This window comes from Syngnathoides biaculeatus, chromosome 8 (genome assembly GCF_019802595.1).
Source record: "Syngnathoides biaculeatus isolate LvHL_M chromosome 8, ASM1980259v1, whole genome shotgun sequence".
NCBI lineage: Eukaryota > Metazoa > Chordata > Actinopteri > Syngnathiformes > Syngnathidae > Syngnathoides > Syngnathoides biaculeatus.
In genome coordinates this window covers 32159067-32183037 of record NC_084647.1, presented here as the reverse complement: position 1 = coordinate 32183037, position 23971 = coordinate 32159067, and the positions used below count along the sequence as shown (strand labels likewise).

The 23971-nt window shown below is 43.1% G+C and overlaps 1 protein-coding gene across 4 annotated transcripts in view; it reads left to right on the top strand.

Moving 5' to 3' along the window:
• fat3a (FAT atypical cadherin 3a) overlaps positions 1-23971 on the top strand; it is a 171979-nt gene that overhangs the window by 113306 nt on the left and 34702 nt on the right. For 3 of the 4 annotated variants that reach the window (XR_009796083.1, XM_061827449.1, XM_061827450.1), the window contains exons 8-18: positions 1613-1888; positions 2861-3071; positions 3154-5879; positions 5968-7339; positions 12215-12411; positions 12586-12739; positions 13378-13611; positions 13982-14374; positions 14518-14732; positions 15708-15845; positions 19734-19877. Coding sequence is in view for 3 of the 4 variants with exons in the window: in XM_061827449.1 (XP_061683433.1) it covers positions 1613-1888; positions 2861-3071; positions 3154-5879; positions 5968-7339; positions 12215-12411; positions 12586-12739; positions 13378-13611; positions 13982-14374; positions 14518-14732; positions 15708-15845; positions 19734-19877 (6060 nt within the window). In the remaining variant the exon portion in view is untranslated. The remainder of the gene's footprint in view (positions 1-1612; positions 1889-2860; positions 3072-3153; positions 5880-5967; positions 7340-12214; positions 12412-12585; positions 12740-13377; positions 13612-13981; positions 14375-14517; positions 14733-15707; positions 15846-19733; positions 19878-23971) is intronic. The other variant, XM_061827451.1, reaches the window with a different exon arrangement.

Sequence of the window (23971 nt, the reverse complement as noted above, 5' to 3'; positions counted from 1 at the left end):
TGTGCACCAATAGGTTCGGGGATTGCCATCACAACAGGCATTAGCCATCTTACACCCATAGCTTCAATCGGCCCCCTCAGCAATGAAGGCGCCAAACATGGTCCACTCGCAACATGGTTGAAGGTGGGAGTGGAAACCCCTTCTGACAGGGGATTGTGCAAGACTCTCCCAACAGACACTCAATACATTTGGGCTCGCCACTTTGGAAGGCATCTTCCCCACCATCGGAGCCTACTCAACACCAGGTGGTGGTCAGTTGACAGCGCTTTCCCCTAACCCTCATCGGACTGCGACTTAGGGTGTCCTGGTGCCAAATGCATGTCTAGACACCCTTATGCTTGAAAATTGTGTTTATTATGGACAATCGATGAAAACTATAGAAGTCCATAACAGAATACTGCTCAGGTTCTAATTGGGGTGGGGGACGTTCCTCCCAATCACACTCTTCCAGGTCTCACTGTCATTGCCTACGTGATTATTGAAGTCCTCTAGCTGGATGATGGAGCTCTCCAGCACCCCCTCTAAGCACTCAAAAAAGGGTGAGTACTCAAATGCTTTTTGATGCATTGTTTGAGGCACAGACAACAGTTAGTTCCCCTCCCCTCAACCGAAGGCAGAGGGAGGGCTACCCTCTCATCCACTGGGGTGAACCTAACGGACAGGCGGAGAGCCCTGGGGCAGTAAGCATACCCACATCTTCGTTGCACCTCTCACCGTGAGCAACTCCAGAGTGGAAGAGTCCAATCCCTCTCAAGAGTACCAGAGCCCAAGCCATGTGTGGAGATGAGTCCAACTATACCTAGTCGGAACTTCTCGACCTCACACAAGCTCGACTCCATCACTGTCAGAGAGGTGACGTTCCCAATCCCTAGAGGCAGGGTCTCTAGCCAGAAATCGGAACCTCAAGGTTCCCGGCTTCGGCCATCGTCCAACTCGCACTGCTCTCAACCCCTGTGGCCCCTCCCACAAGTGGTGAACCCATGGGAAGGGGGACCCAGGTTACTCTTTCGAGCTGTACCCAGCCGTGCACATAGATGTAGGCCCAGCCACCAGCGTGCTCACCTTCGAGCCCCACCTCCAGGCCTGGCTCCAGAAGGGGCCCCCGTGACCCGTCTCAAGGCAAGGAAACCTCAATTGACTTATAGTTTTCATCACAGGAGTCTTTTTCTGGTACCTATCCTAGAGCCTCTTTGTCATGGGTTACCCTAGCAGGGCCTTTATGTCCCTGAAAATTTACCTCCTAGAATCATTGGGACACACAACCCCCTCCGTCCTGATAAGGTGACAGTTTACAGGAGGATATTTTATTTAATTTTAATTGAATCGATATTTGGACATTTCCCATCAGCTTTGAACTCAACATTGCTGAACTAAGGGACTAATACGTCTTTTCATGAATAAATGTGTGTTTTGTTTCTTGAACATTCTAGCCATTCAATGTATTTATCACCGTGTCTAAGGCAGACATTTATTGTATAGATCAGGATTGACTAAAAGTAAAAAAAAAAAAAGGGAGTGGTGGAGGCAAAGTATCAATGAATGTACTTTCAGATGCATGTAAGAATACAACCACTCAACATTGTTCTCTCTTTCTTTTCTTTCCATGGTCAAGGTTCACATCACTGTCACTGACAACAATGACAATGCTCCCATCTTCTCCCAGCCGTTCTATGATGTCACAATTTTCGAGGACACACCTCCTGACACTGAGGTTGTTCAGGTGCTAGCATTGGACAGAGATGAGTATCATCGGCTAAGTTACTCCTTGCAGAGTACAATAGATCCAAACAGTATGCGTCTGTTCCGCATCCACCCTACCATGGGCTCAATCTACACAACACAGAGTTTGGACCATGAGGCTTGTGCACAGCACATCCTTACTGTTATGGTAAGAGATCTTCAGGTGGCGATTAACAAACTCATGATCTAGTTGTGGCAGTGTCCACCTGTTGAATGCCATTGTCAGATGTTTACATTTGACCTACAAAGGGACACATAATCCTCATCAGTATTTAAGGTTACCTAATATCAGTAATATATTTAATCCATCAAATCCTCAATGTACCTGCACATCTTCCACACGCGCTACAAGAGGTCTGAAATAATGTGCTGTCAATTCCCAAATGTTTATCACAAATTAATCTTCAGGTTTACATGAGGAAAGTATGCAGAAACAGTGAGCTCACACTGTACTTGCAGATATATATATTTTTTAAGTTATTAACTCCCAGGAGAGGCCAATAATTTTTAGCTTTTATTTTTATGTTTAGGAGGAGATAGTGTGGTAACTTCTGGTTGCCCTGCAAAGGCACAGTGATAATAATGACAACATCAAACTCTTCAATGTATATAGTACTTACTTGCTGTCATTTGGAAATATGTTAATTTTCTGTGAATCACATATGACCAATAACCATTGTAATTGCTACAAGACATTTGCCTGACTAGCTCCAGGCAGTGTGGTTTCAGTTCACACTCAGTCATGGTGTGAATGTGAGCATGAATGGTTGTCTGTCATTCTTTGTGATCTGGGACAGATAGATGACTAGTCCAGGACATAGTTTACCTTTTCTCCCAAGTTAGCTAGGATAGACTCCAGCTCCACACAACCCTGAATGGGATATTATGTACAGAAAACGGATTAAAACATGGAGAGTAAAATTAGAATTAAAATCTTGTGCAATAGTTGTGCTATAAAGTATTGCATTAAATACACAAATCACAACATCAGAATGGGAGATTGCAGTTTTTACATGCTCATATGTTATGTAGTCCTCACGAATATCCAAATAATACAAACACTCCTCCAATTTCCCTTCAATTGTTGATATCATTTGACAATCTGTTCCTCCCTCCACAGGTAAAAGACCAAGAATTCCCATACCGGAAGAACTTGGCTCGTGTGCTGGTCAAAGTGGAAGATGTAAATGACCATGTACCGATATTCACTAGTGCATTGTATGAGGGTTCAGTCTTTGAGTCAGCAGCAGTGGGATCAGCTGTTGTACAGGTGACTGCCTTGGACAAAGACAAAGGGAAGAATGGAGAGCTTCACTACTCTATTGAATCAGGTTGGTTCAGCTAAATACTTTTAATGCACTTAGAAATTATTATCGTTATACAGTATGTATATATATTTTTTCTTTCCAACAGGGAACATTGGAAATTCATTTCATATTGAGCCAGTTTTGGGAATCATCACTGTTGCACATGACCTTGACTTGTCAAGTATAAGTCACTACATACTAACTATCAGAGTCACAGACAATGGGTCCCCCTCTTTGTCCACCACCACTATAGTTCGTATTGCAATCACCCTCTCGAACAATATAGGCCCAAAGTTCCCTCAACCTGAGTACCAAGCTGACATCACAGAAAATGCAGTGGTTGGGACCTCTGTCACCACAGTCAGTGCAGTCAGTCAGTCTACCCTCACATATGATATCAAACAAGGCAATGCAGATCGAGTCTTTCAGATAAATCAGTATAGTGGTGTTATTACAACTCAAAAGTCTCTAGATTATGAGAATCGAGCATCTTTTACTCTCACAATACAGGCTACAAACATGGCTGGATTGGCCTCCAATGCAACTCTTTTAATACAAGTTCTGGATGAAAATGATAACCCACCAGTTTTCAAGCAACTTCACTATAATGGCAGGATCAGTGAAGCTGCACCAGTCAACAGTCTAGTTTTAAACACAGAAAATTCCCCACTTGTAATCACGGCCACTGATGCGGATCACAACCAGAATGCTCTGCTCATATATCAGATTGTCGAGGACACAGCAAAATTGTTTTTCACAGTTGACTCAGGTACTGGCTCTATCAGGACCATTGCAAATCTAGACCACGAGACATCTTCGATCTTCCACTTCCATGTTCAAGTCAGGGATAATGGCAAAACGCAGTTGACAGCAGACAGCCCAACCGAGGTCACGGTACAAGTAATAGACACAAATGATTCACCGCCTTGTTTCACCCAGAATGCCTATGAAACAGTTGTTCTTCTCCCCACCTATGTTGGAGTGGAAGCACTGCAGGTGTCAGCCACAGACCCAGACAAACAGACGACAGGACTCACCTACTCTTTCACAGATGGCACCCTGGAACATTTTTCAATCAAACCTTCGAATGGTATAATAACTGTGAAAAACAATAACTTTTCCAAAGAACGTTTCCGCTTTAGTGTCAGAGTCTCAGATGGGCAATTTTCCACCACAGCTATTGTAACCATACTTGTACGAGAAGCTCTGGATTCTGGTCTAAGCTTCACCAATAATCTTTACACTTCCTCAATTCAAGAGAATGTACCGAATATCACCAAGGTGGGTGTTGTCAATGCTGTGGGAAACCGTCTTAATGAACCACTGAAATACACATTGCTGAACCCTGGTAACTGCTTTAAAATCCGTCCAACTTCAGGGGTGATTCAAACAACAGGTTTACCCTTTGACCGTGAAGAACAAGAATTCTATGAACTGGTTGTTGAGGCAAAAAGGGAGCATGACCGCTTTCATGTAGCCAGAGTTATGATGAAAGTCCAGGTAGAGGATATCAATGACAATGCCCCCATCTTTGTTGGTCTTCCTTATTATGCAGCTGTTCAAGTAGAAGCAGAGCCAGGATCACACATTTTCAAGGTCATGGCAGTTGATGGAGATAAAGGAATTAATGGAGAGGTGTCTTACTATCTCAAGGATGATTATGGTCATTTTGAAATCAATCGACAGACAGGAAGTGTTAAGCTCAAGAGGGCCTTTGAGTCTGACTTGTCTAATATGGAATACCTCATGGTGATATATGCCAGAGATGGTGGTTATCCGCCACTCTCCTCGACAATTGAATTTCCTATTACAGTTGTCAACAAAGCCATGCCTGTCTTTGACAAATCTTTTTATTTGGTTTCTGTTAATGAGGATGTCCCAGTGCACACACCTATCCTTGGTATAAACGCAACTAGCCCTGAAGGTCAAAGAATCTTTTACACAATTGTTGATGGAGATCCTGCTCTTCAGTTTGACATTGGTTTTGACACTGGAGTCATAAGTGTCATCCATTTGTTGGACTATGAAATAGTATCATATTATCATCTGACTATTAGAGCAACAGACTATTTAACTGGTGCCCGTGCTGAGGTTGATGTGAATGTGGCAGTTCAAGATGTTAATGACAATGCCCCCATCTTCCAGAAAATGTCCTACTCTGTAGTTTTATCAGAAACAGCCGTGATTGGGACTCCTGCTCTTCAGATAATTGCCACTGACAAAGACTCTGAGAAGAATAATATTGTTCTATACCAAATCTTATCAAATTCACACAACAACACAGACTATTTTCACATTGACAGTAGCAGTGGATTGATTCTGACTGCTCGTATTCTGGACTATGAACAAGTTCAGAAGTATGACTTCATCGTTAGAGCTACTGATAATGGCTTTCCACCTTTAAGTAGTTATGTGTCTGTCACACTTCTGGTAAATGACACAAATGACAATGCTCCAGTTTTTAACCAGCTTCTTTATGAAGCACATGTGAATGAACTTGCACCAAAGGGGCAATTTGTAACATGCATCCAAGGCTCAGATGAAGACAACTCTGATTTCGGCAAGCTGGAGTATAGTATTTTGTCTGGAAATGAAAGGATGAACTTTTTCATGGAAAAAAAGACGGGAATTATCACTTTGTCCAGCCATAATAAAAACAGGATGGAACCTGTTTACAGCCTGAATGTTTCAGTGTCAGATGGTGTCTTCACCAACACTGCACAAGTTCATGTTAAAGTGCTAGGAGCCAACCTGTACAGTCCAATCTTTGGACAGAATGTATATGAAGCAGAGCTGAGAGAAAATGCTGCTGCAGGAACCAAAGTTATACAGGTAAGAATACATATAGTTCTTCATTTAGTTAATTAAATGTTTCTGTTATTTTATTGTGATTGTTTTTTTGGTTTTTTTTTAATTAAAGGTAAAAGCAGCAGATGCAGACCCAGGTGTTTTTGGTTGTATTGCTTATTCCTTTGTCAATGATGTTGGCAAAAACCAATTCAGCATTGATGCAAGTGGCCAAATCACCACAGTGGAAAGTCTTGATCGTGAGGACTCTGCAAATGAAGACATAGTATTGACTGTGCTTGCCCAAGACTCAGGTGGACGGGCTTCTTACTGTACAGTGCAAATTACACTTTTGGATGACAATGATAATGCACCCCATTTCAGTGCCATTGAATACAGAGCTTCTGTCAAATCCGATGTGGCTCATGGTTTTTTAGTGACACAGATTCAAGCCAGTGATCCTGATGATGGTGCCAATGCCAGGGTTACATATTCACTCTATAGTGAAGCACACACCCCTGTGGGAGACATTTTGGAGATTGATTCAGAAAATGGCTGGGTGGTGACAAGAGGAAGCTTCAGCCATTTGAGGAACTCTGTGTTATCTTTTTTTGTAAAAGCAGTGGATTGTGGCAATCCTGTCCGCCACTCCCTAGTCTCAGTCTACATTCATGTTCTTTCTCCAGATTCCATCATTCTCTCATTTAGTCAACATCCATACCTATTTAGCGTACCAGAGGACATGCTAATTGGCCATGGTATTGGTATGGTCCGCCTTAACAATCCTCCAGGATATGGAACCCTGACAGCTACATTTTCCCTGATTAATGGCGAAAATAGAGAAAACAACAAAGATGAGGTGTTTGTGATTGAAAAAGATACAGGTATCATCAAGATTGAGAAGCTTTTGGACCATGAGTTTATCAAAGGATACCACTTCAAAGTTATGGCCACTGTGCAACAGGCCAAGCTGGATTCTGTAACTTTTGTTGATGTCGATGTTAAAGTACTAGACCTAAATGACAATAAACCCTCCTTTGATTCCATCTCCTATGAAGCCACTGTTTTGGAAGGAATGCCAATTGGAACCAGAATTATTCAAGTCCAAGCACACGACGCAGACTCAGCTGCCAATGGACAAGTAACATACAGTCTTGGGTCCTTCATCCATTCAGAGCGTGATTCCAATGCATTAATCGAAATGTTCAGTATTGACTCCAATGCAGGCTGGATTTCCACCCGCAAGAACCTGGACCATGAGACCAATCCATCATACACATTCACAGTGATTGCGTCAGATCTGGGGGAAGCATTATCTCTTTCCAGTACCACCACTGTCACAGTGGCAGTATCAGACATCAATGACAATCCACCAATGTTCCTGGAGCAACGATATATTGGTGTAGTTAATGAAAGTGTTTCTCCAGGAGAAGTGGTTGCTGTGCTGAACACAAGAGATGATGACAGTTCTGCCATTAACCGACAAGTCAGCTATCACATAACTGGTAAGAACTGTTTTTTTTTAATATTATTTTTGTATTTAAAATACTGTATATTATTATAATGTTGACCTTTTTAAGTTTAGGCTTCTTAAATGTGCATGCAGGATAAGAGTTTGGAAAGGACAATGATTATGGAAAAGAATTATACATTATTGCATTCTTTCATTCAACCAAATTTTCACAACGAAACCTCAAGTGCGTAAAATTTAAAATACAGAATTAGCTTTTTGTTCACTGTATAGTCTGTGCTTTCATCCTGGATCAGGCTGTGCCAAGGTGGAATTTTAATATTACACACTATCTCATCCTGCACTTTCTACTTTGGCTTCAGACCAGACCTTTCCCACTCAGAAAAGAGAAAATCTCCTCCAGTTTAATCACTTTTTCTTCGATTATTCACATACTCAGACAGTCATTGCATCCTAAAACAACAGCATTTCTTTTTTAACTTTCTCCATTTATATCGAAAGTAAACATAAGAAGGATGTCTAGCTCGTCTTTGCTCTATGTTGCCCAGATTGTGTTGCTAACTAAAGCAGTCATGATAAAACACATTGATGGCCTGCGTAAGTACTGGAACATTAGTAATTACGAGTGTACATCTTTAAGAGCGGATGTGGGGAGGCGTATGTAAATTAAACTAGGAAAAAGATAATGTGGCAGAGCAGTAGTCGTTGTTACAGAAAGTTCCGTGTGCTGTCTAAAGAAACGAGTGGCTTCCTCTTTACATTCTTAACAGTACGTATGTGAATTGACCCCTCCGTACAGGGCACTTAACCACGCCTCCTGAAGTTACGTCACCCCACGTTTGCTAACCTCAGACAAACAATTAGCAAAAATGGCAGCGCAGGAAGAAAAGACTAGAGCGAAACTGTCCGATTTACCAGCTGATTTCTCACTCGCATTCTTAGCGAATAATGAAATATCGTTGAAAAGCAGACAGCAGGGCTTCAAGTATTTCAGCGAGGGGTATTACAATGGTATTTACATGCATATCGACGGAGAAACCATTGATATTAGTGCGAGATCTTTCCGGACTCAGAGGGAGACCGAGAAGCCACATAATATAATATATTATAACCCAAAGACGAATTCGTCATTGACAGTTTCCTATTTTCATGTAACCTATCACACTTGTGTGCAGAATCTGTATGTGTATCTGTATAGCCGTTTGTGAACCGCCGTATGAAGGAAAAGAAGGCGAGGCTTGATTTACGAGTTGTTTCTCTCGTTTTCTTTGTGTAACGTCACGCGCTCCCCTCAATAATTATTCTTGAATTAGTGCCGAACCTACGTAAGTCCTGACCGAGTACGACAATCACTACTTTAGTGTCCTCAAACATCCTTCCTTCAGTCTTGGTGTCTCGGTGCACATCGAAGGCTTTTAGGACTGCTAGTCCGGTTTAGCTTAGCTCACCGCCAACAAAGAGACACGTTTGTGCAGTCAGATCATCGCTAAGTATCGCTCAACACAGATCAAGTGTGTCAATCATTCACACGTAGCTATGTTATGCAAGCGAAGAACTGCTAATTCATTTATATGAGACATGTATTGAAAAACAAATATAGGGCATACCTTCGTGCAAACAAAGTCCGGTTTAGCTTAGCTCGGGAGCGCCGAACAGAGACACATTTGTACAGTCAGATCATCGCAAAATATCGCTCAACACAGATCAAGTGTGTCAATCATTCACACATAGCTATGTTATGCAAGCGAAGAACTGCTAATTCATTTATATGAGACATGTATTGAAAATCAAATATAGGGCATACCTTCGTGCAAACATATCTGTTCCGGTTGATGGATTCAGTTGATCATGCGGTCTTCCACAAAGTTTGATCCATCGTAGACATTTTTCGTACTCGGTCTTCTGTTCCGGTTGATTTTAGATGGATTCAGTTGATGATGCGGTCTTCCACAAAGTTTGATCTAGCCTTTCAGGATACCTGTCGTCACTATTATAAAGTCCGTGACTACACCTTTTAACCATATCTATTGTTAAAGAACTCAAATACGCGATAAAACGCTAACAAAAGCTATACTGGACCATGCAACGTTGTCTGAGGGAACAGCGGGTCCAAAAAGGGGCGTGGTTTATGCAGATCTCTGACCTCTGATTGGTCAGCGACGCGGATGACGCAATTTCTACGGAGGGCTCAATTGTGCCATTGGATGTAACAACAAGTCATCCCTCACTCATTGAATTACATTGCAAAATGCCACAAACTGAATAGCTGTATGTTATACTTTCAATTTGCATTGCATTTTTTTTGCACGTAACGCAGAATATCTGCGAAGAGACTGCATTAGCGGTGCACAATTGCACATGCGTGCAGTTTAAAGGGAACATTGGCTGACGTTTTTTTGTTTGGTTGTATTTTTTTGTTTTTTTTTTTGGCACGCTGTCCCGCAATCAACCAAGACTGCCTCGTGATCGATGGATGCATTGAGCACCCCTGGTCTACAGTATGCTCTTACAGTTATTATTGTCGTGGGCTTTGGCATTTATTGTTGCAGAAATAGCAAGCTCTTTGAATGATAAGGTTTTAACTCTTTCTGTATGTTTCATTCTAAGTAATCTTTATTTAAATTAACAGTTTATTATGTTATAACATAAACGTACTAGATAATTCCCATACCTAAAAATAATGTTTGTCCACAGTTTTAAAAATAAAGCAGTTCTATGGGGACACAAGACAGTGCAATCTATAGGCTGGCAAGCCTGGATGAATGCAAAGGGTTGCGTCAGGAAGGGCATCTGGCCTAAAATTTTGCCAAACAAATATGAGCATTCATCGAAAGACTACCATACCGGATTGGTTGTGGCCGGGGTTAACAACACCATTAACAACAACATGAACCAGCAGTGCATTGCTGGAAATTCAGCTAGTGTATGTTGAAGACAAAGAAGAGGATGAAAGCGGATTATTCGGCAGAAGAAGAGGAATGCACAGAGCCTAGAACTGAATGTAGGGACTTTGAATGTTGCGACTGTGTCAGGAAAAGTCCAGGAGTTTTTTGATATGATAATTCGAAGAAATGATATATTGTGCATTCAAGAGAGCCGGTGGAAAGGTGTCAGGGGCATGGCCAAGCCACTGCGCGTATAAGCCTTAAGTTTGTCACTCTCATTGGCCAGTTCGTTGTGCTTGAGACTGCATTAGTCTGCGTGAGTATACAAGCCTCTTGTTGTGTTTTCCCCTCGTTGTCACGACCAGCATTTCTGTACCACCACAGCTAAGTCAATTCTTGTTGTTTTCCTTGTAGTAATCCGTCCTCGTTTTCACGTTTTTGGACCTTCTCTGTTGCTACGTGTTTTTGTACCTCTCCCTTTTTTGGAGTGGTTATCTGTGTATGACCTCTGCCTGGAATAAAACCACCCTCAACATCATGTCCTTGCCTCGGAAACCTGCATTTGGGTCCAGCTCCATGTCGTATGTTCATGGCAAAACTAACCGGTCACGCCACTGGTTTGCCTGAAATAAATCCACCCTCAACATCATTTCCTTGCCTCGGAGTCTTGCATTTGGGTCCAGCCCCATGTCGTATGCCCGTAACAGAAAGGTAGTAAGGCTAGAAGTTTAGGGGCAGGTATTAAATTATTTTACCATGGAGTAGACGTGAAGAGAAATGTAGTAGGGGTTATTCGAAAGGAAGAGTTGGCTAAAAATGTCTTGGAGGTGAAAAGAATATCAGATCCAGTGTTGAGCCTGAAACTTGCATCTGAGGGTGTTGTGTATAGTGTGATTTGCAGCTATCCCCCACAGGTAAGGTGTGACCTAGAGTTAAAGAGAAGTTCTGGAAAGAATTAGATGAAGTAGTTCTGAGCATCCCAAACACACGGAAGGTTCTTATTGGTGCAGATTGTCATGGGCATGTTGGTGAAGGAAACGGGCGATGAAGACGTGACGGTGAAGTATAGCATCCAGGAAAGGAACTTTGAGGGACAGAGGGTGGTTTACTTTTCAAAAAAGATTGAAATGGACACTTTTTTCCAGAAGAGGCAGGGACATAGGGTAACCTAAAAAAGTGGGCGGAGAAACACGCAGGTGGATTATATTTTGTGCAGACGATGTAATCTGAAGGAGGTTACTGACTGTAAGGTATTGGTAGGGAAGGGTGTCACTCGACAGTATGGGATGGTGGCGTGTAAGATGACTCTGGAGGTGGGGATGAACCTTAAGATGACAAATGTAGAGCAGAGAACCATGTGGTGAAAGTTGAAAAAAGAAGAATGTTGTGCAGCCTTTCGGAAAGAGGTGAGACAGGATCTTGTTGGACAGGAGGTGCTCCTGGAAAACTGGACTAGTACAGCCAAGGTGATCAGAGAGACAGGCAGGAAAGTACTTGGGGTGTCTTCTGGTAGGAAAGGGGAGAAGAAGACTTTGTGGTGGAACCCCAAAATACAGCAACTCATACATTGAAAGAGATTGGCAAAGAAGAAGTGGGACACTGAGAGGACTGAGAGGCGAAAGGAATACTTAGAGATGGAACGTTTTGAAAAGGTAGAGGTGGCAAAGGGTAAAGAGTGAGAGTTAGACCAAAGAGAAAGTGGATGAATGTTGTGAAGACATGAGGGCAGTTGGTGTGAGACATGAACATGCAGGAGATAGGCTTACATGGAAAAAGATGACGCGCTGTGGCAACCTCTGACAGGATAAATTGAAAGGAAAGGAAGAATAAGTTCACAGTTTTAATAATAACTAGTAAAGTAGCATTAAGTAGTGTTCAGAATATTTGCTTTTATAGTCCGATAAGGCCTGCAACCCTCTTGAGGATAAGCGTTATGGAAAATGGATGGATGGATAGTCAGATCAAAAGAACAAGTTTTGACACTACTCAAACACCATATTTGTTTCCCTGTGTTTGTTTTACAGGTGGGAACTATCGTGGTGTGTTTGCGCTGGGTCTAGTTCAGGGTGAATGGAAAATGTATGTGAAGGGGCTGCTGGACAGGGAGCAATGCAACCTCTACATAATTAATGTCACTGCAAGTGATGGACTATTTGTTTCCCAAGCAACCGTGGAGGTCACAGTGACAGATGCCAATGATAACAAACCCATCTGTGACCAGGTGACGAATACGCTTCTTGTTGGCCACTGTCTTCATTGTTTGGATGCACTGGATTTGGATGTATCAGACTATAAATTAATTCATACAGAATGTAGCAAGCTGGTGTCAAAGCTTCATAAATTATTTAATCCAAGGGCTGTGTGTTTGGGTGTGTTTGTGAATATATGTTCACAGGCACTCTATACTGCAGCTATTCCAGAGAATATCCCAGTGAATAGTGTGCTGCTCAAAGTCGGTGCTACTGATAAAGATGTGGGCATCAGCGCTTGGATCCAGTACTCTTTGCATGGCCTAGGATCCCATGACTTCATTATAGACCCAGACAGTGGTATGAATGGAAATACTGTACCTTTTTTTTTAACATTTACTACAGTATAAAATTCTGTATGTATTGATGTATACAAAAGTAAATTCAAAACATTTGGGGGGCGGGGGAGTCGCATTACTAGCTAACATTGGGTAATACAAAATAAAGTTTGAGACAAAACAATATAGTCCTGTTTGAATTTGTTTACACAGGACAGATTATTCCATTATTAGCTATGCCCCCCTTCTACAGTACATACATTAATGATGATGAGGGAAAAGATGAATGTGGAGGTGCAGCATACAAGGGTCTCGCACAGGTTGCCATTATAAATGGCACTACCTCGATCAGTAGTGTGTAAAATGGATCAACATCTAAAGCAAAGCACATTAACTTACTGTATACTGCGCATTTCATAGTACTGTAGTAAAAATAATTTAAAAGTGTAAATGCAATACAATGCTCAATCATAGGCTTTGTAGAAAGAAGAGATTATTTAACCTGGTCTTAAAAAAATTGGACTTGTGGCTGATTTCACTTCTGCGGGAACCTTATTCTGGTTTGGTCAGGTTACTCTCGTAGTGCACACCTCGACATAAAACATCATAACGGTGTTTCCTTTAATCTGTTCACATGCTGTTAATAACTTCATGAACCAGGTGAGATCAAGTCATCTGTAGCTCTGGACCGAGAGGTGACACCCAACTACCGGCTGGTTGCCTTAGCAACTGATGGTGGTGGGCGGTGGTGCCGTGCTGAGGTGTGGGTGGAAGTGACAGATGTGAATGACAACCCACCAATCTTTAGCCTGCCACACTATACAGCTAGTGTATATGAAGACACTGCCACAAAAGCCCTTCTCACTCGTATCCAAGCCATAGATCCTGATGAAGGTGATGTTTTTAATTTGTATATTTAATATCCATTTAAAGATACAAATGAACTCAATATTACATACTGTATGTATGACATTTTTATGCCTTTCCTCATTACATTCGCGTACTTATACATATTGTTCTACAATGGAAGAAGCATCATTTGCCATTGAATTAATCAAACACTAAATTGTTAGTCATTTTCAGAACAGAAAATGAATATGGTCAATGCAAAAATTATTTTACAAATTTTAATAATTAATCCTCATTCCTCCTGAAATTTTGTCTATCACTAAATTGATGTTGGTCATTTTCCAAACTTCTTTTTGGTCAAACGTCTTTTCTTTCTAATTGGAAAATGACCAAGCTACTTATTTTATCTCCACAGCTGGTCCAGGACGTGTGGTCGTCTACTCTTTAACAAATTCTGCTGCTGGGTCATTCTCCATTGACAAGTCAACAGGGATCGTGGTGCTTGAACGCATCCTTGACAGAGAGTTTCAGCCATTTTATCAGATAACTGTCCGTGCATCAGATCAGGGTTTCCCTGTACCCCTCTCTTCATTGGCCAATGTTACAATCACTGTACTGGATATAAATGACAACCCACCAGTGTTTGAGCATCGAGATCAGTTGGTGACCATCCCAGAGGATGTGGCAGTGGGCACCAAGATTCTCACAGTGTATGCTGCTAGTAAGGATATTGGGACCAACGCTGAGATTAGCTACAGTATACGATCAGGAAATGAACATGGAAAATTCACAATCCATTCCGTTTCTGGTGAGTATGACAGATATTTTGTTGTTAATTCGATTACGCCACACTTAAGACCATGGTCTTCATTGATTTTTTTTATTTTCTTTTATGTGTTATTCTACATTATATTCACAGGTTTTAATCTTTATGCGTTCACTTCCCTCTAGGTGCCATTATAGTTGCCCGGTCACTGGACTATGAAACATGCAAGGACTTCTTCTTAACTTTGGAGGCACAAGATGGGGGTACGCCTCCACTGTGTGCCATTACTACAGTGAATATCAATGTGACAGATGTCAACGACAACGCCCCCATGTTCAGCCGTGACCTCTATACCACTGTTGTGTCAGAGGATGCCACCATCGGAGAGTCTGTTGTACAGGTTAGATCTTTTGATAAGTCATTGGTGACCTTTCAAACCGAGAGAACATGATTCACCGCGCTCAAAATGCAATTATGACCACTCGGTCCCATTTTTTTCATAACTTGTTTTCAGATGTTTTTTGAATTGACTGAGACAGTAAATTGGTTGTTGACCAGTGTAATGATAGTAAATTGCAGAGAGTGAGCGAAGCAACACATTTTGTTAATATACTATATTTCACATCCACTTCAGGATGGGTTGGCTTTTCCATTTATTTTTGCTGCTCCTTGTTAGTCGTTAATTTTTGAACCGTGCTGGATCGTGTTATCAATGTAGCAATCCATCAGTAAATCGAAACTTTATTAATAAAGCATTTTCCGAGCATAGAAAGTGCAGCACAAAGTGCTGTACATAGGAAACAAAACAACTGGAATAAAACAAAGGTCCTATATGCATATATGCATTGAGTACATGCATACACGTGCAAGCACTCACACTTGCTGTTGCATTTGTACATATAAACACATGTATGCATAATCATTTTTGTAATTAAATACAAAATAAAGAAGAAATAATGACAGTAATAAAAAGGCCAATACAGTACATTCTGTTATTCTATATTCTGTTCTGCTTTTTGAAAACAGTGAATGAAAGTAGTGTTTAAGCTTATCACTCTGTTGTTAACAACAACACATCATAAAAATGTAATAATAATAATACCATTTTGAAGTGGTATTTTTTGAAATAGAAATAGAAAGTATGATATGAAGGAACTGAACACGTATAACTGTTATTAATAAAGGTTTTACCAACTGAAGAACTGAATGACTTTAATCATGGGATAATCCTGTCCTGATCCCGAGTAGTAATTTGAGAAATGGTGAAAACCAAAAGGTGCAAATCCCAGAAACCTGACACTTGAATTAAAAGAAGCTATTTGTATTGTTTATGTGTTCATGGGTGTTTCTGTATGTGTGTCTGTGTTTTTTGCAGCTGGTTGCGGAGGATATGGACAGTCAGCTGAATGGGGCCATCCTCTACTCCATTGTGAACGGGGACCGAGACAACCAGTTCTTCGTTGACCCACTCAGCGGGATCGTCAAGGTCAACAAGCATCTGGATCGTGAGACAGTGAGAGCGCAAACCCACACACACACTAACACTGGCATTGTCCATATCTGAAATGATTGTAAACAAAACAGCAGCCTTTTTTTCATCATTTCTCTCTGGCTCCTGTCATATGAGTAGAGTAAATTTTTCAAGAATCCAAATAAATCGTACATTATTCGCGTAAAAAAAACCATCAACAATTAGCAGTACCACAACACAGTGAAAATTGGGCCACAATGTGATCTCACATTTCTGGAATAAAGCTTTTATAGCCAGCCACTGAGACCTCTGGGAAGGAAATGAATTTGGAATGAACAAAGCACATGGCAAATATTCTGACGGAGCCAAGAAAGCCAGGCACACATTTGCCATGGAAGTGTCACACGTTTTTTCACCTCAGTAGTTTTCTCACCCTTCACCATTTTATGCTCCTCCGTCAACTCTGATTCATCTGCAGTGCTTGAAAATGTCTGCAACATTCAGATTTCTATCATAAAGAATTCATGAGAGTGGTCTATGAGCCATCTGAGTGTAGTCGAAATCGCGTGTGAGGGATCAAAGCTTTGGGCTGATGAAAGTGTTATCAAACACCAAGCAGTACTTTGTGTGGTTGTGTGTTTGCGTGTGTCTGACAAAGGTGTTTTTCTTGCTATGATCATCAGTATTAATAAATAGGCTTTGGTGTTTCACCTCTTATTAAATTTTATCACTTACCACCGTCACTCAGGCATTTTTCCCACGCAGTCTGTCTGTCTCTACCACTCCTAAGTGACGTTAACAAATGTTTTTTTTCAATGATTAATTTGTGTTGTTGTCATACAGTATTTCTCATATTGTTTTGCTGGCTTTTCTCCCGATGGTGCTTCATTAGTACTTTTTTTTTATTTCCAAATGATGTGAAATACAACAAATACACCGCTGTATACAGAATAATGCAACATATCAAGGAAACAAACTGTTTGTGTGTGTGTTTGTTCATAATTATTAAATATTCCCCTATATCATGACAAGGTAATAAATAAGTCACACCAGTTCTGAGTAATAGAAGGATTTTGTCCAAAATTCATATGTAGAATAAACCCTCCAATCTGAAGTAATATTATTACATATATTTTGGACATTAACTGAAAAAAAAACCCATTGAAAATAAAGAACATTTTTTTTAAATATACGCATTATCTGGATATGTGCCGGCTTTCCCAGCCAGAGCTGGAAGAAACATCATGACATTACCGGTGCTTAGCATTACAGACCATTCGTTCCAGCTAGGCCAAGATGCCCACGTGTTGTGCATCAAATTGCAACAAAACTGAGAAAATGCACCCAAATCTATTGTTCTTTAACTTTCCATGGGGTAAAGCTGACCATTTTTTGTTCGACCTTTTCAAACTCACAGCACTGGCATTCCGCCACAATTGGCATTAGGTCACAAAAAGAAAACGAATACTAATCTTTCGAAACAAGCCTGTCTGTAAGATCTCCGAGGTCCATGTTTTGTTTGTTGTGCTCCTTCGTCAGTGTCACGCCCACTCTCCAACACGTCAAGTTCCACCTGTGTGTATTCTCGCTCAAACACATAGGCTTGAACATTGTACATTGTTATTTTTATTCCATTTGTTTGTAATTATTTTTCACAAAAAGTCAGCCACAAAATGCCAGATAGTGGACGTTCTCTGTTCGGTGAAACGTATCCATGAGCAATGGTTGGGTCAGAACAGGAAGCACTACAGACATGGCAAACGCTGATTGGCTGTCAGTTTTCCAGCCGGGGTCATTGGAATGTCTGAGCGAGAGAGGAATTTCGATAATACTTTTCCAATTTAGAGATGTTTCATGGTGAAATCTGTGGATAACTCTGGCATTAAAAGAAACACTGAACCCTCATCTACTAACTTTTAATGTGTGCTCCCATTCCCATTTTTTTTTTTTTTTACAAAGTTCTCCTTTAAGGTACAAACAATAAAGATAACTCAATATGCATCATGACAACTACTATATTTGTCAAATATCCTTCCTTTTGTTAAACCTGTAATGTAATATATCCAGTACACTTCCATCCAAAAGTGTAGGAGCAGTGTTACCAGTTCCTTTATTTTCAACTATTTGACATCAACATATTTGGGTAAGACATCAAAAGGAAAGAAAGGGAAAGAAAAAATATAAATATGCAATTAAGCTTGTATTTTCAGGCATTTACATACATCCGGATCTGATGCATAACTCAAAAGCATAATTTGGAACAAAACACCACATTTCTTGGTGAGCAAATGTAACATAAGTGGAATCAAAATTGACTGACATGTATAACTAAAGGGCTAAAACACACTGTTCTTTGGTGTCTTAATAAAAGGTCTTTGACATTTCGGAAATGAGCTACTGCACACTTCGGACACCTGGATTGCTGGGCCAATCCCAAGTAAAAAATGTATTACTTTACATTGATGAAGGGAGGCCCTGTAGCTCAGTGGTTAGAGCACTGGTTTGATAAACCAGGGGTTGTGGGTTCGTATCCCACTGGGGCCTCCACTCCCTGAGAAGGGTTGCGTCAGGAAGGGCATCCGGCATAAAAATTGTGCCAAACGTATGTGCGTTCATCTGAGATGACACGCTGTGGCGACCCTGAAAGGGACAAGCCGAAAGAAACTTACTTTTACTTTACATTGATGAAGGAAACAGAAGCACAGTGTTGCAATGAAGTCAGGGCGATGACTACTAGTCCAGAGTGTGGGAAAAAAGTAGGCATCCATAGATTGTATTACTTTTGTGTATTAACTTGTGGAGGCAGCACTCCATCAAGAAGTTGCCAAATGACACGCGTTAATTAGTGCACTGGTGCATGTGGTCCAAGCAGTGGTGACTGTATGTCATCAAGGTACCAACCGGCCCAATGTCAACACCTTAGCTGAATATTTGAGTATGAGCTGGCTATTAGAAGCTTATGCAGATAACAGTGTTAGCTAATGCAATCAATGCACCTCTCCTGACCTTTGGACTTTGGTATGATTATTGCTTCTGGAGAGTCTTGAAAAGCCGAGCCAGCCTGGCTGCGAAGTTAAGGGCGGAGATAGTTCTTGTGAGGGGTGAATTGTGTAAATTAGTTGAACTCTGACATCTTGGTACAATAAGGAATGGCTTTGTCACATTTTCATATTTTCAGTAATAGGCAGCAAAGTAAATATGAACTTTGTTGTCAAGTAGTGAAATTTCCATAATCTTCTTCTTTTTCTTTCAGCTTGTCCGGTTAGGGGTCGCCACAGTGTGTCATCTTTTTCCATCTAAGCCTATCTCGTGCATCCTCCTCTCTAACACCCACTGTCCTCATGTACTCCCTCACAACATCTATGAATCTTTTCTTTGGTCTTCCTCTCGCTCTTTTGCCTGGCAGCTCTATCCTCAGCACCCTTCTACCAACATACTCACTGTCTCGCTTTGATGGCTGCTGTTCACATATGAATGAATTGAATACATATGACGTTCACCACACATGTCCACGGAACTCACAATCTGTCTGCCTGTGTCCAGATCAAATTCATCAAAATTACCCTAGACCACCTTTCACTACTATATAGATGTGGTCTCAGCAGACATAAGTTCACTGCCTTCCACCAAATTTCAAGCATCATCAGGGGCACACACTTGCTGTCCTGCAAGACCCACCTGTTCCAGACTGGTCTGCATTTTGACAAAACGCTCGCAGCGAGCCTTGTGCTTGCACAACAGAATCTACTCATTTTTGCGGCCTGTCACCAATGCAGCGTCTATGAAAATAGAGCCCTCAAGTTAATGATTTTTTGTGTCGGATGTTCCACTAATTTTCTGTGACATTGTCCATTGTTGTTGTTAATATTTCCATTACTGTGCGGAAACCATGATCAATGCACTTCTTTAAAAATAATTCTTGCCACCTAGGTTCCTGGCTACTCACTGGCCGTCAGAGCTCTGGATAGTGGAATCCCACCTCTGTCCTCCACTGTTATGGTCAACATTGACATCTCTGACATCAATGACAACCCGCCTACCTTCTCACCTGTCAACCTCACCACTGTTATCCAGGTAAATATCATGTTGACAGACCCACAAATAGGCCAAGATGGTGGTAATGTGCAGTACCTATTTATTTTATTGCACTCAATGAGCGTTGGGAGCGAAGGCAGTGGTGCCCCCTGTCAGTAAGCAATAATAAGGTTGCTGATGCACAATGATAGCTCACCAGGGAATGGGAAGATATTATTTCTGGTCTTTTTATGCCTATCTGTTGTGATTTCCTCCCAGGATGTTTCAGTCTTCAAATGCCCCATAAATTAAATGGTTTTGTATTTGTTGTGAAGCATATGTAAATATTAAAAAAAAAATCCTCTGAGGTGCCATCACACAAAGGATCTCAGTTTTAATTCTGGATTTTAGAGAAAGATGCATCTAAGTACACCTGAATGTGGTGTTCACAAACTCTGCCATGGATGCTATTTTTGCTCAGTCTGTTCCTTATTGTTGTGTTATGAACACTGATTTTGGAATGGGAGTAGGACCCAAATGCAGGACTCGGACGATGCAAGGTAGTTCGGAGAGAAACGTTAATTATTTTGTGGTTGGGGATCGGTCAGGCAGTCAGGTGCAGCAGCGGTAGTTGGGACGTCGGGCGAAGAGAGCAGGTGAGCGGGCAGACAGGAGTCGGTACACAGGAGAACGATCAAAGCAGGCAGAAGTGTCAAAGGAGTCAGGCTTACGGGGTTGGTCGGAGAACAGGCGAAGGTAGGTCCACACGGGTTGTCGATCAGGGATACGGGAGTACTCGAACGGGTCATGAAGCTCAACGAACTGGTGCCGTACCAGTCGTCATCAGGGTCATATAAATACACCGGATAATCAGCCTGCATGAGGCGCAGGTGTGCGCCTCCCAATCAGCGCAACCGCGCAGGCACCCGCACAGCCCGGGCTGGAGCGGCAGGATCATGACAGTGCCCCCCCCCCCTCAAAGGCACGGCTCCCAGACATGCCTAAACAAAAGAAATAGACAACAATTAACACAGGCAGGGGTGGGCAGAGGGGGGTCCAGAGGAGGGCACGCCCCCCCCAAAACCACGTCTGGTGGCCATCCAGGCCACCAAACGCAAGGCGTCCGGGTGGACAGGTCAGGAGGACGACCCGGACGCCAAGCACCAGGGTCCCTACGGGGCGATTCGGGCGGACGACCTCTGTGAGGAACCAAACGGCGAAGCAGGAACCAGGCCGAGGCAGGCAACTGCTCAGGACGAGAACCTCCCACGGCATGGTTGCGAGACGACCAGGGACTGGTCGCCACCGAGGCTTGGTCAGGAGGCAGCCGTGGATTGGTCACCAACGAGGGGCGACACCATCACCACCTCCTCTTGGACAGCAACATGAGAAGGCAGCGACACCATCGCCACCTCCTCCTGGACAGCAACGTGAGAAGGCGGCGACACCATCGCCACCTCCCCCTGGACAGCAACGTGAGAAGGCGGCGACACCATCGCCACCTCCTGGACGGGAACATTTGGACATGCCCATCGCCGTCGGAGCAGGAACAGGGGACGACCGCGGCCCGGTCGCCGACGAAGCAGGAACGGGGAGCAACTGTGGACCGGTCGCCACTGGTACCCCAGGGCACGGACGAGAAGCAGCTGTGAAGAGGTCGCCACCTCCTGGACAGCAACGTGAGAAGGCGGCGCCAGTGCCACCTCCTCCTGGACAGCAACGTGAGAAGGCGGCGCCAGTGCCACCTCTTCCTGGACAGGAACGTGAGGCGGCATCGGGTCGGTCCCCACTGCCACGTGACCTTGCAGTACATTCGTTGAGACAGCAGCGTGGGCGTGGTGCGGTGACGGGTACGTTTCCAGGGCAACTTGAACGAGAGTCGTCAGAGAGTCAGTCGAAACTGACACATGGGTGTGTCTCGGGAGCGGGTCAGTTCCAACTGCTGCGTGAGCTCTGCTCGGAATAGCCAAAACCTCGACATGGGAATGGCGAGGAGGCGGATCCGTTTCTACAGCTACGTGCGCTTGGGTAGGTTGTGAGTCCGTTCCCACTGCAACGTGCACTTGGCAAGGTGGCGGGCCTGTTCCCACTGCACCGTGCGCTTGGCGAGGTGGCGGGTCTGTTTCCACGGCGACGTGAACGAGAGTAGGCAAAGAGTCAGTCGAAACTGACACGTGGGCGTGTCTCGAGAGCAGGACAGTTCAACCAATTCGGCGCTCTGCCACTCTATCTGCGGCCACATTTCGCGGTAGAACGCCTCGTGATTTGGCGGCTCCTCCTCCCTCTGGGCTGGAAGCTTCGCCACCAGCTGCGGGTCTGCCGGTTTCGCCCTTGCCGGCGAGGAGTGGGAGGACGGTGTCGTAGTTGCTGCGCAGCGGGAAGCATAAGGGAGCGCCAGGCCGGGGCGTCTCCTCTGGCCGCAACGCGGAGGTCCCGGGTAGATGGCCAAGCGGGTTCCCTCATACGGATTGGTGTACTTGGACCTACTGGGCGAAAACGCTCGGGTGCTAGAAACGCGGGGAGGTGAAACAAACTGACTGGGATGAAAGACCGGGTAAAAAGAGATTCATAATCAAAATCGTCGGAGTCGTACTCAGGCAGCCGGTCATACAAATCAAGGTCCTCCTCATATTCCGAAAAGTCAGAGTCAAGAAAAATATGAGGAGCCGGACGGGTCGTGTTCGGGACGTATTCATACCTCGCTGGCGGAGCGTAAGACACAGAAGCGGAGGACTTCAAGGAGCCTACCCGGATCAGACAGGCTTGGTCCTCCGGCAGACGGTCTACCTTGCGTCGGTCCCGGTTTCCTGCTGGGTCCTGTTTTGGCCAGTTCGTTCTGTCACGAACCATCGGAACAGGAGTAGGACCCAAATGCAGGACTCGGACGATGCAAGGTAGTTCGGGGAGAAACGTTTATTATTTCTTGGTCAGGGATCAGGCAGGCAGTCAGGTGCAGCAGCGGTAGTTGTGACGTCAGGCGAAGAGAGCAGGTGAGCGGGCAGATAGGAGTCGGTACACAGGAGAACGATCAAAGTAGGCAGAAGTGTCAAAGGAGTCAGGCTTACGGGGTTGGTCGGAAAACAGGCGAAGGTCGGTACACACGGGTTGTCGATCAGGGATACGGGAGTACTCGAACGGGACATGAAGCTCAATGAACTGGCGCCGGACCAGTCGTCATCGGGGTCATATAGATACACCGGATAATCAGCCTGTATGAGGCGCAGGTGTGCGCCTCCCAATCAGCGCAACCGCGCAGCCACCCGCACAGCCCGGGCTGGAGCGGCAGGATCATGACATTTTGACTGAGACAAGGGAAATCTCAAGTTAGACTTAGAAGTTGTCCCTAATTCCATTGTGGCCTCCTGAATGAGCCATTGCTCTTCTCTTTGGGGACTCTTTGTAGGCCGACCACTACTGGGAAGCTTCACCACTGTAACATGTTTTCTACATGTGAGGAGAATGGCTCTCATGTATGGTTTACTGGAATCTGAAAGCTTTCGAAGTTGCTTTTGTTTCCATTTTAGACTAATAGATTTTAATTACTTCATTTCTTGACTGCTCTGGAGTTTGTTTGGAATCTGTCATTTTGTTGCAGCTATTTTTATTTCATTTTTTTATGTTTTGTGCGACTTAATATTGTTGGGACCGATTTTGTTTAAGTGATTTTTGATTGAACAGATTTGGATGCAATCATGCTCGGGTGTGATCAGTGAAAATTAACCAAAAAAAATAATAATTTGCTACAATAAATACTTAATTTAACAATTACGATTCATTATTTTTTCACACCGGGTCAATTACCTTTCTTTTTTTTTTGTTAATAAATGAAATCACAGTTTATAAATTAGATTTTATGTTGACTTGGGTTATGTTTATCTGCTATTTATGTTTGATGATCTTAAAGTAGGGAAAGTATACAAAAATATACAGATTCGAGAAGGGGGCTAATGCTTTTTCATGGCACTGTATATTGTTTCCAAGTCTAGTTCAATAATCTTCACAATCATGGGGAAGGCTTATTTGATTGTTGTCTTAGAAGTTACTCATTGACACCCCCCACAAGGCAAGCAAGCAACTTAAAAAAGATGGCTGTTCACCAGCGTCCAGTATCCAAGCACAATAATAAGTTAATAAACACAAGCTGGAAAGGGCTG